The 18,448-nt window shown below is 41.0% G+C and overlaps 2 protein-coding genes across 2 annotated transcripts in view; both read right to left on the bottom strand.

Moving 5' to 3' along the window:
- Window positions 1–2,673: 2,673 nt before the first annotated feature.
- The window catches only part of TXNDC12 (thioredoxin domain containing 12), a 33,642-nt gene continuing 17,867 nt past the window's right edge, over window positions 2,674–18,448 (bottom strand). Inside the window, exons 2-7 of the mRNA NM_001015536.1 lie at window positions 17,939–17,999; window positions 9,484–9,536; window positions 8,630–8,703; window positions 6,525–6,594; window positions 5,390–5,473; window positions 2,674–3,526 (exon numbers count right to left, since the gene is read on the bottom strand). Of these exons, the coding sequence (NP_001015536.1) occupies window positions 3,447–3,526; window positions 5,390–5,473; window positions 6,525–6,594; window positions 8,630–8,703; window positions 9,484–9,536; window positions 17,939–17,999 (422 nt within the window). The 3' untranslated portion in view covers window positions 2,674–3,446. The remainder of the gene's footprint in view (window positions 3,527–5,389; window positions 5,474–6,524; window positions 6,595–8,629; window positions 8,704–9,483; window positions 9,537–17,938; window positions 18,000–18,448) is intronic.
- KTI12 (KTI12 chromatin associated homolog) lies at window positions 12,388–14,031 on the bottom strand. Its single transcript, NM_001080737.1, has one exon. It carries the CDS (start codon window positions 14,012–14,014, stop codon window positions 12,950–12,952), a length of 1,065 nt encoding a protein of 354 aa, NP_001074206.1. The 5' UTR covers window positions 14,015–14,031; the 3' UTR covers window positions 12,388–12,949.

Genomic DNA, 18,448 nt, shown 5'->3' with positions numbered 1-18,448 from the left:
AGTCTTGAAACTTCTATGGTTGCATGACCACTGAAAGAATTTTGGAAAACTATGTACTTTCAAGTTGACCTCTGAAAGCGTCACCATTTAAATAATTGCAAAGGACGTAATTTTTACTGTACTGTAAATATTAACATTTAGAAAAAGTTGTTATGTCACTTTTAAAAAATATATCCATTAGAGTCTAAGTACCACAGGAATTTTATATCCATTTACCCACTGAATTTTTTTCTACCTTATTCACTTAAAATTAATAGATGGACAGGGTCTTAACAGTTGGGAATTTTACATCATTGTTATTTTTGAATTTTTATTTCACTCTATACCACAGAATTATAAACTAACATAATGTATGTACGAGTAGGAAATGGCAGTCCATTCCAGTGTTCTTGCCTGGAAAATTCCATGGACAGAGGAGCCTGGTGGGCTGCAATCCATGGGGTCATGAAGAGTTGGACATGACTGAGTGCCTGAGCACGCACAAAGGATTTATATGCTTAAAACTCTCTTACTGATCATCACCATGTCATACCTCTCAATAGTAAATATTTATATTTAATTGGAATTAAAATGCTAAAATTTTCTTTGGCTATAAGAATCTAAGAGATGTTAGACAATTTTTCTACCCTACTTTACAACCTCTTGATCTTTTTCCTGCTTTGGCAGTCACTGTGGTAACCAGCTACATTTGGAAGTTGAGGACACCACCATAAAGCTGCATTCCCTTATCTCTTGTTTTATGCTTGCATGGCTCTTTGTTGCCTCTGTATCTGTTCTTCCAGGAAATTAGCTCCTCGGTGCAGCTCTGGACCAATGAGGTAACCAGCTCAATAATGTACTCTACTTTGGTTCTCCCTCCTGTGCTTCACTTTCACCAGTCCCGCATTCCTTTTCCTTAGAATCTCTTCCTAAAATATATTACCTGAATAGGCCTTATCTCAGGCCCTGCTTTTAGGGGAACTTAAGCTAAAATCCCAGAGTTAAAATTTTTCTTCCAGATTCAGCTATTGTTACAAGAATTATTATTAGTATGTCAATCAAAATAACACACATTACAAATTATAATAATTAACACTAAAGTTTTATTAAAACTTTAATAAAACTACATCTCAGTGACATGACTTTTTAAAAATGTCATCATATATCCGTGGGAAGAACATTACTTACAGCTATAATGAGACAAGATTCAGCATTAACTATTTTTTATATCAAGTATTTGCAAAATGTTAAAAAAATTTTTCAAACAGATTCTAAGCATATGCAAAAGTTTTAGCTTATTAATAAGGACCAGCAAGATGAAAAAACCAATTCAAAGTTGAAATAAGATTATTAAATCAGATACAAACTGGTTAATGGACCTATCTTCTCCCTGGGAAAATCATTTGCTTATTAGTTTTCTGTATATTAACATATAACTCTATAAAGTGGTAAAATGTCTGTACCCTAATTCATTGTAAATCAAGGTCTTCCCTGGTCATCCAGTGGTTAAGAACCTGCCTTGCAGTGAAGGGTTGAGAGTTCGATCCCCGGTCGGCAAACTAAGAGCTCACATGCTACAGAGCAACAAAGCCTGAATGCTGCAAGCAAAGATCCAACATGGTGCAGTGAGGATCCCTCGTCCCACAGCTAACACTTGACACAGCCAAGTAAAGACATATTTTAAAAAACAGTAAATCAAACTAAGCTATATTCTCTCAGAAAGTCAGTTAACCTTTCAGGCAGGCTTGTTACAACAATGCTGTGTGCTTGCCTGCTCAGTCACTAAGTCTTGTCTCTTTTGTGACCCGTGTAGCCCGCCAAAATCTGTGGGATTTTTCCAGGCAAGAATACTGGAGTGGGTTGCCGTTTTTTTTAATTCTCTGATTTATTCATTTAATATTTATTTACTAAATATCTCCTTTGTGTCAGACATTTCAAGAATCTTGTCATATACTCCGAATAATACTGATGAAGTGCTTGCCTTCCTGCAGCTTACATTCTCAAAGAAAGAGGTAGAGAATGAACTTGTAACTTCAGCATAGTTATGAACAGTGCCTCCATCACTCAGTGTTCCAGTGGAGGTGATATCTTATAAGATCCCTCTTTTTATACTGTTGAAATAATATACAGGGTAAAGAAAAAGAGAGTATGGGGGAGGGTAGGCTGTTACTATTAATAAAGTCAGTGAAGCTTTAATGAGAAATGATGGAGCAAAGCCTGTAGATAGCACAGGGAAGAGTGGCCCAGGCAAACGGAGCAGCAAATGCAGACTCCGATGCAGGCAGGCCCCGATATTTTCTAATGTTAATATTATTTTCTTGAAGGAGGCAGGAAGGCTTTAAGCAGGGGAGTGACATGGTAACATCTGTGTTTTAGAAAGATTACTCTGGGGGAAGTTAAGGAGGATGGATGACAGGAGAGAATATTGGAGGCAAGTAGTCAAGTCACAGGCTGTAACAGTAAATAGGAAGTAGAAAAGGCCTGTCCTGTACAAAACAGTGACAGTGAGGATGGAGGGAATTTGGATATTTGAAAAGTAGAAGAGACAAGCTCTGATGTCCATTAGCATGTGGGAGATGCAGGTGTGGGAACAGTCCTAGATAGAGCTCTTGGATTAAACCCTCAAGGTTAGTTTTCTTCCTGAAGTGCTCTCCCTCCATTCCCCAGTAAGAAAAAGGCCATCACAACACATTTCCTTTTAAAGTTTTATTAAAGTTTAATGGAACAATTAATATTTTTTCTTTTTTTGTTGTTAATCCCAGTACAAAAATACAGTTGACGACTTGACAAAAATGGCTCCATCTAGGGCTAGAAGGTTTCTTCAACAGTTAACGGGGGCAAAGAAAGCATGCTTCCAGCTGGGGCCAGTCCAGAGCACACAGCCATTCCTGCACACACATGCGCGCAGACAGGGAAGCCAAGCCAGAGAAGAGGAAGGAAGTTGCAGGCATTCAGGAAGAAGCCCAAGATTATTCCCAGGAGAAAAAGAAGAGACAGGCTGAGCTCCTTGGTGGGGCAGAATTACGGCTTTACATTTAGAATTTTTGTCTTAAATGATAAGTTCTTTCCGCAATTTTTAACATTATAGAAAAGATGCTTCTGGTCTCTTTTCACCACCAAGGTGAGTTAAGCAGGAGGAAATGGAAAGATTCAAATACTGCAGTGTGAGGAGTAAATCTCCAAATGGCTCAAGTTTTATGTCAAAAGGTGTCATTCTTTACCTTCAATGACAAAGAGATATTTAGGTGAGAGGGGACAGGACCAGGAAGTCTGCCACACTCTGCTGGATCACAAACATGGAGACCAGTTTCTGGCAGCAGAACTCTTCTAACAGTGAGAGGGGCCCTTCCCATGTGGGAAGGAGCAAGGTTTTCCGATCCATTCAATTGTTCTGATTCCTCAGTATTCCCTTCCCTGCTGCTTTCTTCCAGAACAATAACTTTGAGGAAAGAAGGGGTGCATTCATGTTACAACTCATCTTCCAGATGTTTCTCTCTGAAGGCATCACCCGTCAGCCTTTCCTGAGCTTCCTTCATCCCCTGAACAACTGTGAAATAAACATTGAGGAGAAAAGTATGAAGCAGGTCTTTCATATTTGACAACCAACACATAATTTTATGTTTTAGGAGAAATGTAAGAGGAGCACAGGATCTGGATTTAAGATCTAATTCTGGATTTTAGCCCAGGAAAGTCTCTTGAATTTGTTTTCTCATCTATAAATAAGGTGATGTTACTAACTTCAAGCAGATTATAAAAATTAAATGAGAGAATGAATAATAAATGTCCTTTGTAAACTATGAGGTCCTACAAAAATGTTATTTAGCAGTTACTTTGGCTTACCCTCCAGGATTAGAATTGAACCCCTGTCATAAGCTGAAAATATCACGACACTAAGGGAATAGAAAGCATCTTTCTATCATCTCCATCACCTGTTCAGGATGAATGCTGCATTTATTTCATTTTCTGTGGAGGCTACACCGATATGTGAGCAAGTATGTGTGCTTAAGAGGGAGGATGGTTCTTCACGGAAAGAGGTGGTCATGTCCAGTACCAATTATGTATGGAAGAAGTCAAGTTCTCAGGCAAAAGAGAAACCTAGAAGGCAAGCCCTGGGTAGACAGATGAGTCTTCTTGTCTATCTCAGGAATCAAAGAGGGAAGCTGGGTACAGGCTCCCTGTACAATGGCAGCCACAATCTGTGGATCTCAGAAAGCATACCAGGTAGTAAAGTTTGTTACACCCCTTTAGTTTTACCCAAGCATTTAGTAAAGTCAAGTTTGAATATTTCAGCTTCATGTCAGCTGAGCCATGGGGAATTCAGGTAAGGGTTCTGTGTCTATATCTGGACTAATATATTAAAGGATGATGCCCATGTCAAGATGGCAGGGGTAACTGCATGAAATTCTAAAAGGAAGGTGAATTTCAAGGGTCAAGAGTTGGGGACCTAAAGTTCAGTTGCCCTTCTCCATGTGGAAAACTTCCCTCTAATACCAGCCTCCAGGGATCTGCTTTTGGGTAGGGAAGGTAACATTCTCCTTACCCATGGGAAGGAGAGGATAACCTCTCCAGATCTTTCTTCTCCCTATTCTGAGAAATGAGTGCTGAGGTCTCAAAACATAAAATGATCAACAAACTGGCAGCATGGCAACTTAGAAATAACCCTCTTTTACAGATGGCAGGGAGAATTCAGAAGGAAAACAGTGACAGTATGTGGCATGAATTCCAACTTCTGCCTCTAGAATGGTTGCACTCAGGATTAGAGAACAAAAAAGCATGACTGACTTATGATTTCAATCTTCCCTCACATGTTTGTGCTGATGCTGTTCCCTCTGCCTTAAATAATGCTTTGCACATCCCTCTGCTGGTTAGGTCTCATTCTGCAAGACTCAATCCAGTTATCATCCCCTCTAGCATGACTCATGCACTCTCCATGTCAGGCTACACCTGACACGCTTTTCCCTTGCTTCCTTAGCTTGAAATGTCCTCTTCATATCTAGATCAAGTTAATTTACTATCTATGATACCTTTCAGAATTGATCATCTAACAGCTTTCCCCTACCTTTGAATTCTTACAAGAATAGTTTTAGTGCAGTGGAAAAAAACTAAGTTGTAGACTGAAATCCTGGCTCTGTGACTTATTAACTGTGAGTCCAAGGGCAAGCGACTGTTTCTGGAAGCCTCAGTTCTCCAGTTTCCTATGGGTCAGTTAGCTTCCTACTGGATTGTAAGAAGCTAGAGGAGGGGCTTGCTCTTCTCTTTCTTCTATATCCTACATAGCATCTAGCCAAAAGCTACATGCAGAAGACGCTTACCTAACATGCTGAAATAGTTTCCCATCAAATCTTGCATGTGGTTCATTCTAGTTAAACCTAGCAGCAAACCTCCCTCTTCTCTCTCAACATAACCATACCTTGCTCAGCACTGATGTAGAAATACTTGTAGCTGGGGTTTCCATTCTCATTGATGATTTCAGGACGCACTTTGCCACTGGGATCTATTGTAGACAAAATGGCACAGGGGTTGCAATAACTACAACAGACAGGTACTTCAAGCATTATATGATATACTAGGGCTTCTGGAAAATGAGACCTTTGCAGCCCATTATCTTACCACCCTACCCGCTGTGTTTTACATGGCAATCAAAATGAATCCCTTGGAATTCCCTGAACACAACCCACCCCCACTCTCAACCATGCCAATATGCTGTTTCATCTTTCTGGCATGTTCCTTTTCTGCTTGATGATAGTGGGATCCTATATTTTTATTTGTATTCCCCATAGAATCTAGCAGAATGCTGATCAAAGACAAGGTGATCATTAAATATCTCCCAGGAAATTGTTTCTGAAAAGATATTTGTCTGGTTACAGTATCCCATTGTCTCAGCTGTGCTACCGGGCAAGGGTGGGAACTACGGCTTCTCTCGGTTCCTGTAGTGCCTAACTTGTGGCTGACAGTGCTTAACTTGCGGTTGATGCACAGATGATTGCCAAATGAATAAATAAATGATCAGTACTCTCCCATTGCTCACAAAAGCAGTTAGTTTGGACGGGGGCGCCGGGAGGTTGTTTTATTGTTTGTTACAAAAGCAGCTAGTTAATGGGAAAAGTTTTCCTTCAGACCTGAGGCTCTGGCATTTAGAATCCATCACTCTCTTTTGAAAATGGCTTTTGTTTTTAGCCATAACAATATAATTTCACTAGGTAGAGTCACTGGCGACCCACTCCAGTACTCTTGCCTGGAAAATCCCATGGACGGAGGAGCCTGGTGGGCTGCAGTCCACGGGGTCGCTAGGAGTCGGACACGACTGAGCGACTTCACTTTCACTTTTCACTTTCATGCATTGGAGAAGGAAATGGCAACCCACTCCAGTGTTCTTGCCTGGAGAATCCCAGGAACGGGACCCTCGTGGGCTGCCATCTATGGGGTCACACAGAGTCGGACACGACTGAAGCGACTTAGCAGTAGCAACAGGTGGAGTCAGTGCCTTGATGCACTTCTCTCTCCTTCTGTACCAAGGATCCCCAGATTAAGACATTTCACCTTACCCAGGAACAGGATTCGTGGAATATAACCCCCATCGGGGCTGAAATCTTCATCTTTGGGCTCCTCTTCATCCTATTAAGTGTAAACCTCAAGTCAGATCATGTTCCTTCTCTCCTCAAAGCCTTCCAGTGGCTTCCCCTCCCACTCCGGGTAAGTCCTTGAAGTGGCCTGAGAGGCCCTTACATGACCTCTACCTGGGCACTTCTCTGACGTCACATCCCACCCCTTGTTTAGTTTCTCCCAGCCACACTAAGCTGCCTGCTGTTGCTGTCATTAAACAAGCCAGGCACGCTCCCCACTCAGGCGTTTGCACTTGTTCTTACCCTCTGCCTGGACATACACCCCCCTTCATCCAGGTGGCTCACTCCCTTTTCTGCTTCAAATCTTTGCTCAAATGCCACCTTCTTTCCTAACCACCTAATTAAAACTGCAAACTGTCCCCTCCATTCTTCATTTTAGCCACAGCATTTACCACCATCTGACATATTTATTTGTCTGCCTCCCCACATTCAAGTCCTCATATGTAATTTAATGCCAGCAAAGAAATTTGTCTGTTTTGTTCATTGCTTATTCGCAATACCTACATTACTGACTTACACAGTTTTTCTTGAATGCATGAATTGATAAGATTGACATTTTAGTACAATTGTGAAGTTACAGTCCTCCCAGGAGACATGACCACATAGCTAGCTTTCTTTTTAAGAAATCTCTCAAGCTGGGGAATGCTCATTGAACACATTTGTGTTTTCTTTGAGTGGTGATTCTAAGTTACCATAGAAAATGGTGAGGAGTTCAGATAGACAGGAATCAATAGTAACTTTGTCATTTATGGTGTGATTCCCATTTCAGAAGTTATATGTGTTAGCATTCAGGCTATCTACTAGCTTTATTTTTTATTTTTAAAAATTATTTATTTATTTTTAACCTTGTCATTTATGGTGTGATTCCCACTTCAGAAGTTATACGTGTTAGCATTCAGGCTATCTACTAGCTTTATTTTTTAAGTTATTTATTTATTTTCGGCTATGCTGGATCTTCACTGCTGCATGGGTTTTTCTGAAATTATGGTGAGCAGGGGCTATTCTCTAGCTGCGGTGCACAGGCGTCTCACTGTGGTGGCTTCTCTTGTTGCAGAGCACAGACTCAAGAGCGTCTGGGTTTCACTAGTTGTGGCACATGGGCTCAGAAGTTTTGATTCCTGGGCTCTAGAGTACAGGCTCAGTAGTTGTGTTGCATGGGCTTAGTTGCTCTGCAGCATATAGGATCTTCCTGGATCAGGGATCGACCTGTGTCTCCTGCATTGGCAGGTGGATTCCTTACCACTTAGCCACCAGGGAAGCCCCTATCTACCAGCTTTATAAGCACTCCCTTAGCTACCTCAACATTAACTGTTAATGTGTTCAGATTTCCAGTCCTATGTTCAAATAAACATCATTTACAGAAACATAGGGCTAGGAGGATCATCAGAGAACATCCAAGAATCCCACATTTGAAGAGTATAGCCTAAGAGGCAGCACAAGTAAATCACAGTACCTATTCTTATCACTTACTTGGCTCTGTGATCTTGACTAAATCACCTGACTCCTTCAGGTCTAAGATACTCAATGTGTAAAATGGGAATGGTATCAATGGTCTAAAAATCCCTTCTAACTCCAAGGTCTGATATTCTGACTTGGGATTCTAAGACCTCTGGCCAATGTGAAGAACATAAAAGATATCTAACCAAGAAAAAGGAGGCTGTACATATAAGCCCAGCACAGAGTAGGATTTCAACTCAATCCTATTTTTCAGGGAATTGTGGCCTGCATGTATGACTACATCTTTAATTATACAAGGATGTAAAACCATGACATAATCACAAACTAAAAACGAAAGAATCTTAAAAGTTAGTCATTTTAACCAATCTTTCTTCTCCTACTTCCTCCCACAAATGGGGGCTGGATGGTTCTACAATATCTGATACAAGCCTTAGTATTAGAGTTCAGAAGAAAAACACATACATACAAGTAGACAACTCTGCTGAGTAAGATTTTATACCATCAATGATGTTAATTCTGTAACAGTGAAGACTTAAAATCACAGCAGAAAGAAGCTCTGGAATTCTTACCTCAAGATTTACCATAACAAAATTATGGGAAAGTTCTGAAATTTCTGTAGATTCTGCAAATTTGGGCTTTAAAGCTGGGGGTGGGAAGCAACAGAAAAAAAATCATTGACATATCCAAACCTTAATTTGCTGAGATGATTCATGTAACTGACAGTTTTTCTAATCTTAAGACCCAGAAATCAGGACACCTGAATTCTGGTCCTGCTTCTGCCATTGACTTGCATAGCTGTGTATCCTTAAGTGATTGACTTCATTTCTCTGAAACTTTCATCTCATTTATAAAATACAGATAATGAACACTGATGAAAAAATTACCACTATTTGCTTTTTTACATATTTCAATAACATCTACTTAAGAACAGATATAATAAAGACAAGAGAGGAACAATACTCTACCATTAATGCACATGTATTACTAAACTAATGGTATATACTAATTTTATACTTTTTCCAAAAAGATTTTATTAAGTGTAGCATACCAAACAAAAGAAGAAATCTGCCTGGGAAGCTGCAGGGTGATGTAACAGAGAGAACACATGCTGCGTAGTAAGAGAACCTTACTAATTCAGTTCCCACCTCCTCCAGGAAGACTTTGCTAACCACTCCTCATATCTCTTTTTGTATATACAACTGTTCATACAACTACTGTAGCACTTAATCCCATACTCTATATAACCATATCTTAATTGCCACATCCTTCAATCCCTTGCAAATACTACTGTAAATTTCTTGAGGGCAGAGAATCTGTTCCATGTATTTCTTTGGTACTCCTACAAGCAATAAACAGTGCTGAGCCAAAGTCAGAAATGTTAACATTTAGAGAACACATCTGAGGTCTGATCATTTCCACCTACCTTTGCAAGCTCCACACCAGGACTTATGGATAATCACCATCAGGGGCAATCCACTTAAAAACAAAACAAACAAATTATAAACTAGTAATTCCACTTTTTGAAATGCACTCTAATAAAATGACCAACCATTGAAGACAAAGATTAACGTACAAGGATGTTCATATAACGTAATTTCAATAAAAAGAAATTTAAGACAATATAGTCAATAATAGTGGACTATTATAACAAAATTATTGCTAAGTTCTGATGTTCCAGTAAATTGTACAAATTTGGGCTTTAAAGCTATGGAGAAGAGATTAAAAAAAAAAAATTACATTTTCAAATGTTATGGTTATATAACCACTGAAATGGTAACAAAACTTTTCATTGGTACATTGTTAAAGTAAAAACTAGAACATAAAATTATTATCTGTGTTGTTGTTTGGTTGCTAAGTCATGTCCAAATCTTTGCAACACCATGAACTGCAGCACACCAGGCTTCCCTGTCCTTCATCTCCTAGAGTTTTCTCAAAATCACGTTCATTGAGTTGATGATGCTATCCAACCACCTCATCCTGTCGCCCCCTTCTCCTCCTGTCCTCAGTCTTTTCCAGCATCACGGTCTTTTCTAGTGAGCTGACTCTTCGCATCAAGTAGCCAAAATATTGGGGCTCCAGTTTCAGCATCAATCCTAACAATGAGTATTTAGGACTGATTTCCTTTAGGATTGACGGGTTTGACGATCTTGCTGTCCAAGGGACTCTCAAGAGTCTTCTCCAACACCACAATTCAAAAGCATCAGCCTTCTTTACAGTCCAACTCTCACATCCATACATGACTACTGGAAAAATTATAGTTTTGACTGTGGACCCTTGTCAGCAAAGTGATGTCTCTGCTTTTTAATAAGCTGTCTAGGTTTGTCACAGCTTTCCTTCCAAGGAGCAAGCATCATTTAATTTCATCGCTGCAGTCACTGTTCACAGTGTTTGTGGAGCCCCCCAAAATATTACCTATAGTTTCAATTATACAAACATGTAGAAAATAGTCTAAAAGGAAATGTTTCAAAACATAATAGAAGTTATCTCTAGATAATGGGATTGTGGATTTTACATTTTCTGTATTTTTCAATTTTTCTACAATTAAGTGTAATTTTTTTTGGAGGGGGCAGACCTGTGGGATCTTAGTTCCCTGACCAGGGACTGAACCTGGGCCCCAACAGTGAAGGCATCAAGTCTTAACCACTGGACTGCCAAGGAATTCCCAATTAAGTATAATTGTTCTTATCATCAGGGAGGAAAAAGCTTTTACTTTTATAAAATAATAAGCACCATATTCCACCTGAGTCAGTCTTGGCCAACTGAAGCTCTAATATTCTCATGGCTCAAACACCTTGAGGGGTCCTATGTGGGCAGCCACTGGCTTTTTCCATCATCCACCCCCATGTCACCGCATCATCACAGGTGTATAATACTATCAGAGCATTTGTCACACAGAACTGTATCTATTATTTACTCATCTCCCCTCACTGGCCTTACAGCTTCCTAAGGAAGGGCCTCTTAGCTGTCTCTATATATTCTACAACTAGTACAGTATTATTGGTAGCCAAAACGCATATAGTATTTACTATGTACCAGGCACTACTCTACAGCAGACTGGTTCCAAATTGTGAAAGGAGTATATCAAGGCTGTATATTGTCACCCTGCTTATTTAACTTATATTCAGAGTACATCATGCAGAACGCTGGGCTGGATGAAGCACAAACTGGAATCAAGACTGCCGGAAGAAATATCAATAACCTCACATATGCAGATGACACCACCCTTATGGCAGAAAGTGAAGAAGAACTAAAGAGCCTCTTGATGGAAGTAAAAGAGAGTGAAAAAGTTGGCTTCAAACTCAACATTCAAAAAACAAAGATCATGGCATCTGGTCCCATCACTTCATGGCAAACAGATAGGGAAACAATGGAAACAGTGAATGATTTTATTTTGGGGGGCTCCAAAATCACTGGATATGGTGACTGCAGCCATGAAATTAAAAGACTCTTGCTCCTTGGAAGAAAAGCTATAACCAAACTAGACAGCACATTAAAAAGCAGAGACATTACTTTGCCAACAAAAGTCCATCTAGTCAAAGCCATGGTTTTTCCAGTAGTCATGTATGGATGTGAGAGTTGGACTATAAAGAAAGCTGAGCGGTGAAGAATTGATGCTTTTGAACTGTGGTGTTGGAGAAGACCACACAAGTCTTCTCCAATACCACAGAGTCCCTTGGACTGCAAGGAGATCAAACCATTCAATTCTAAAGGAATCAGTCCTGAATATTCATTGGAAGGACTAATGCTGAAGCTGAAACTCCAATACTTTGGCCACCTGATACAAAGAACTGACTCACTGGGAAAAAACCCTGATGCTGGGCAAGATTGAAGGCAGGAGGAGAAGGGGATGACAGAGGATGAGATGGTTGGATGGCATCACCGACTTGATGGACATGAGTTTGAGTAAGCTCTTGGAGTTGGTGAGGGACAGGGAAGCCTGGTGTGCCGCTGTCCACGGGGTTGCAAAGAGTCAGACACAACTGAGAAACTGAACTAATCATCTGTTTACTACTAATCTCTCAAGGGCAAAGACTATCTAAACCATCTTTCAAAAATATAAGCACATATCTATTATTTGTTTAATGAGATAAATGAAAGACAAGCTTAAAGGGCTTTTGCCTTGAAGAGCAGATGAAGCACCCAGTTAGGGAAGTTGTCATGATCGTGACTCCATGTTAAGACCAAGACATCAAGACTCACTGAGCACTAGCAAGTACTTTTGATAGAAGGCATAACAGGGATACATACGTATCTAAAATGTTACATTAGGTAAACTATATGAAGAATATAAAGCTACATTAAGAGAAAGAGATGCCAGCACACTGTCTTTTTATGAAAGATTTTATTAAATGAAATAATCTAGTGGTTTTATCTTTCAATTCCACTAGAACCAAAGCTTCCCAAGGACAGAAACCAGTGGATCCATCTGTGACCCCAGGCCCCAGGCCAGAGACTAGCCAAACATAGGCACAGTACTTAAAAAACTGTGTGGTATGAAGAAAGGGCCGGCACAGATGCAGAACTGTGCTATGTTCAGTTCACAATTATTATAAACAATTCATCCATCCTGTCTGCTCTCTCACACTTCAGATGCGAGAAATCAACGGTGTGTGACAGCCCAAACAGAACCCAATCTATGCAAGCTCTGTCCACTTAAGCTCTGTCCTCTAGAGAAATCTGCATAGATCCTCAGACAGTTCTCCATTCTCTAGTATCAAATTTGCTGTAAACTCAAGGCCTGGCACAGAGGGATCCAGGAGGGTATGAGTGAATCAGTCACAACAGCTCTAGTACCACATTTCAACATATTCTGCAGAACTTTGTTCTTCCCAAACAAATGTTGTAGTGGTTAGACAAGAAACCATGGTTTTCCCACTCACTTGCTCCGGTTAGTGCAGGCTCTGGCTCAGATACTGCAGAAACATGTTGGCCAGTTGAGGCAGGTTCTCATTGTTGGTATGCATTTTTGTGTAGGAAATAAACTGACGACGGAGGCGACTCAGTTCTGCCATGGTCAAAGGCCTGGTAAACCGCAGGTGTTCTGTGGTGCCAGGAAGCTTAAGCAAGTCTCCGGGAACTGCACTCTTCTGCGCTTCCATCAGTCCTGCCAGGACCTGGCTGGTGACCTGGTCCAACTGGTGCAGAAAGCTGCCGGAGGCAAGCGGCTGGGACTGTGTAGACTGATGGGGTGGAGGAGCCCGGTTCTCAAACAGGGCAGCTCTGATCTCTGCCAGGGGCAACGGTTCCTCTAAGCCCACCAAGGTGAACAGGGGTCGGTCCCAGCGGTTCCGAGAGTCGGGAGCTTCGAAGCGCAGCGCTAGGGCCTCCAAAAGTTCGGGAGGGTAAAAAGCACCAGACGCATGCTCTGCAGATTTCTCGGATTCCGAAGCCACGAGAGCTGGCAAATCTGCCGCCCTGATTTCCTTTGGCTCGGATTCCGTAGGTACTTCTGCCTGGGCTCGCCTATTTACTAGAGAGGCCACTGCCTGTGGTTCCCCGAGAACATCGGTGCCCACCGCCAGAGGTCTCCCTCCCTCCTCAGCTCGCGGTCTCCAACTCACACTGACATTCCGGTTCGGATTATCCACGGCGCCTGCCACCCGCAGTCCCCCGCTCAGACTGCCTGGTCGCACGCAGTAGACGAGGCAGATTGGAGTGCGCGCCGCCCGCGCCAGGCAGTACAGCTCGTAACGGAAGCCCTTGATGTAGTTCAGCGAGTCGAGGATGACCACGTCCTGGCGACTCAGGAGCCGCTCCACAGCCGCTCGCAGGGCCCCACGCAAGGCCTTCTCACGGGCTGAATCGCCATACACTGTTGCGTCCTCCGCGCCCAGCACCGCCGCATCGTCCACCACCTGCACCGCGCGGCCCTCAGCTTCTAGGGCCGCGCGGAGTTCCTCCACACGCCGGCTCTTGCCGCTGTACGGCAGCCCGCAAAACACCACGAGCGGCATCTTCCCAGGACGCGGCCATATGCAAACGCGCCGCGTCAACTTCCGGGTTGCCGGCGGCTCTGACGCAAGCCGGAAATGAAAGCCGCACTTCCTGTATCTCTTAACTCTTACAGGACCTCTTGTTGCTATGGAAACAGGAGCTCTAGGCCAACTAGAACCAGGTCCTGCTCTCTGCAAAAGGAGCTGGAGCTTAGAATGGCATGAGTTATCTATGTCAAATGTTCTAGGTCTCGGAGAATGTGATCTCCTGATGGCCAATGACTGTGTCCATCAATTTACAGTGGGGGCCTTAAATAGCATTGAATATTGCTCAGCTATCAATGCAAAGAAATAGAGGAAAACAATAGAATGAGAAAGACTAGAGATCTCTTCAAGAAAATTAGAGATACCAAGGGACCATTTCATGCAAAGATGAGCACAATAAAGGGCAGATATGGTATGGACCTAAAGAAGCAGAAGGTATTAACAGGTGGCAAGAATACACAGAACTATACAAAAAAGATCTTCAAGACCCAGATAACCACGATGGGGTGATCACTAACCTAGAGCCAGACATCCTGGAATGCAAAGTCAAGTAAGCCTTAGAAAGCATCAGTATGTTTATGGCTAGTGGAGGTGATGGAATTCCAGTTGAGTTATTTCAAATCCTAAAGATGATGCTGTGAAAGTGCTGCACTCAATATGCCAGCAAATCTGGAAAACACAGCAGTGGCCACAGGACTGGAAAAGGTCAGTTTTCATTCCAATCCCAAAGAAAGACAATGCCAAAGAATGCAAACTACTGCACAATTGTACTCATCTCACATGCTAGCAAAGTAATGCTCAAAATTCTCCAAGCCAGGCTTCAACAGTACATGAATCGTGAACTTCCAGATGTTCAACCTGATTTAGAAAAGGCAGAACCAGAGATCAAATTGTCAACATCCGCTGGATCATCGAAAAAGCAAGAGAGTTCCAGAAAAACATCTACTTTTGCTTTATTGACTACACCAAAGCCTTTGACAGTGTGGATCACAATAAACTGCAGAAAATTCTGAAGGAGATGGGAATACCAGAGCACCTTACCTGTCTCCTAAAAAATCTTTATGTAGGTCAAGAAGCAACAGTTAGAACTGGACATGGAACAACAGACTGGTTTCATATCTGGAAAGGAGTATGTTAAGGCTGTATATTGTCACCCTGCTTATTTAACTTATATGCGGAGTACATCATGTGGAATGCTGGGCTGGATGAAGAACAGGCTGGAATCAAGATTACCAGGAGACATATAATAACCTCAGATATGCAGATGACACCACCCTTATGGCAGAAAGCAAAGAACTTAAGAGCCTCTTGATGAAAGTGAAAGAAGAGAGTGAAAAAGTTGGCTTAAAACTCAATATTCAGAAAACTAAGATCATGGCCTCTGGTCCCATCACTTCATGGCAAATAGATGGGGAAACAATGGAAACAGTGACAGACGTTATTTTTGGGGGCTCCAAAATCACTGGAAATGATTTTAAAAGCCATGAAATTAAAAGACACTTACTCCTTGGAGGAAAAGCTATGACCAAACTAGACAGCATATTAAAAAGCAGACACATTACTTTGCCAACAAAGGTCTGTCTAGTCAAAGCTATGGTTTTCCCCAGAAGTCGTATATGGCTGTAAAAGCTGGACCATTAAGAAAGCTGAGCACAGAAGAATTGATGTTTTTGGACTGTGTGTTGTAGAAGACTCTTGAGAGTCCGTTAGACTGCACGGAGATCCAACCCGTCAATCTTAAAGGAAATCAGTCCTGAATATTCATTGGAAGGACTGTTGCTGAAGCTGAAACTCCAGTACTTTGGCCACTTAATGTGAAGAACCAACTCATTGGAAAAGACCCTGATGCTGGGAAAGAGTGAAGGTGGGAAGAAAAGGGGATGACAGAGGATGAGATGGTTGGATGGCATCACCGACGGGATGGACATGAGTTTGAATAGGCTCCAGGAGTTGGTGATGGACAGGGAAGCCCCATGTGTCCATGGGGTCACAAAGAGTCAGACACAACTGAGCAACTGAACTGAACTGACTGCAAAACAATCAACATTATATTTAGTATACAGAAGACAATTCACAAATACTAGTTCCCCTTCATTCTTTATGGCCAGTGACATTCAGTAACTGTTTATTCAATAACAATTTCAATCATTCAGTATCTTCATGATTGGGAATACAGAGATGAACATAAAACAGTTTCCCCACAGGAGATCAAGGGTCTGAATGGGAAAAGTCAGGCACCTACAAGCTGAATAATACACACCAATGGATAGAGGTAGGCTGGGTTGTAAAAGTACAGAAGAAAAAAACATACTGCCCACAAAAATTGCTGAAGACTTTTAGAAGTAGTCATTTGATTTAAAACTTGAAAAACGAATAGGAATTTTTCTCCTAGTTAAGGATGCCAGATAAAATATAGGATGCCTAGGGCTTCTTTGGCAGTCCAGTAGTTAAGACTCTGAACTTCCACTGCAGAGGGTACGGGTTTGATCCTGGTCAGGGTGCAAGATGTGGCATATATATATATATACACACACACATATATCACATGTATATACATATATATACACACACAAATATATATAATATATATATATACACAAACACACAAGATGCCTAATTAAATTTGAATTTCAGATAATTAATACATATTGTTTTAAAAACAAGCTTGTCTCAAATATTACTTGGAGCATATTTAAAATTACTTATTGTTGGAAATTTGCTGTTATGACTCAGGTAACTCAACCTGGGGCTCTGTAACAACCTAGAGGAGTAGAAAAGGGTGGGAGGTGGAAGGACGGTCAAGAGGGAGAGGACATATGTACACCTACGGCAAATTCATGTTGATGTGTGGCAGAAATCAAACCGATATTGTAAAGCAATTATCCTTCAATTAAAAATAAATTTTAAAATAAATGAATAAAATTACTTTTTATCTGAAATTCAAATTTAACTGGGCATCCTTTAAAAAAATTTTTTTTATTGAAGTATAGTTGCTTTACAATGTTGTGTTAGTTTCTACTGTACAGCAAAGTGAATCACCAGTATATATACATACACCCCTTCATTTTTGGATTTCCTTCCCATTTAGGTCACCACAGAGCACTGAGTAGGGTTTTCTAAATTAGACAATAGGTTCTCATTAGTTATCTATTTTATAAATAGTATCAATAGTGTATTTATGTCAATCTCAATCTCCCAATTCATCCCACCACCCCTCCTTGTCCCCTTGGTGTTCATAAGATTATAGTCATCCTCCATTTGTATTTGCTAAATTTGGCAACCTCACTCCTGCAGAAGATATGAGTCTCAGAGCCATGAAGCTATAGGATCTGTTCTAGTAAAAGCAAGCATTATCATTTGGTAGGTGCAGAAGTATGAGTGTTTCTATGCAAGGATGTGTGTGTATAAATTAAGTGCAGACATACTGGATTTTTCTATCTCTCCAGTACAGTATAGCAGGGAATGTGCATTTCCTCCTCCTTTTGTACGTTTCCTGTGCATAGACTACACATACTTGGAATTTAAGACTATTCAACTTGAGACTATTAGGCAGTATGTTTTACTGGCTGCGTGTAGGATTTGAAGTGTCTGGGTACAGATCTTGGCTCTACCACTTAACTAGCTGTATGATTATTTAACTGCTCTGTGCCTTAGTTTTCTCATCTATAAAATGAAGATAACAACAGTACCAACCTCAGAAGAGTTGTTGTTAGATAAGTTAATTCACATAATAAATGTCTGGTGCATAACAAGCACTTAAAAATGTTAGCAAGTATTATTACTTTTGTTGTTGTTATGCACCTACTCCACTGCTCTGCCTTGGCATAACCCTTCACCTGAAATTAATGCTAAGTTGATGGCTGGAAAGTGTTCTAGATAAGCTAAAACCATATCTTGTACCTGGCAGCTGCTTCCTTCTTCCCATCTTCTAGCGTCCTCCAATGAATGTGATCTCCAAAACCTGGAAGGAAAGAGCCTCATAAATATTCACACATGAACAAAGGGCAAAGACCCATGAAAGAAATGTAGCATATTCACAAGATACTCATAAAAAAGGCTTTCCTTTGCCAAGAGCATGGTGTTCAAGTCTCAACTCCACCGCTTTCTAGGTGTACAGAACCATGGACAGTCCCATACCTCAAGTCTCAGTTTTCATACCTGCAAAATGGAGATAATGTCACCTAATTCAGTTTTTAAGGAGATTAAATTATTAATGGCTATGAAAACCTTTGTAAACTAACAGAGTATACAAATAATACTATAAGAATGAATGAGAATTTTCCACAGTTATCATAAAGCAGGTCCTAACAAATCATTGCTAGTTGGAGTCAACACAGCAGTATAGTTTAAAGAGTCAGAAAGACATTAAATGTGTGAATTTTGTAAATGAAGTAAGTTCTTGGAGTCCCA

This window comes from Bos taurus, chromosome 3 (genome assembly GCF_002263795.3).
Source record: "Bos taurus isolate L1 Dominette 01449 registration number 42190680 breed Hereford chromosome 3, ARS-UCD2.0, whole genome shotgun sequence".
NCBI classification, from domain to species: domain Eukaryota; kingdom Metazoa; phylum Chordata; class Mammalia; order Artiodactyla; family Bovidae; genus Bos; species Bos taurus.
Note: the sequence above shows the minus strand (reverse complement) of the source record. Positions and strands in the feature narration are given on the sequence as shown.

Bases quoted from the DNA above. Each gene is read 5' to 3' on its own strand.
- KTI12 (NM_001080737.1), bottom strand. From the start codon at position 14,014: ATGCCGCTCGTGGTGTTTTGCGGGCTGCCGTACAGCGGCAAGAGCCGG.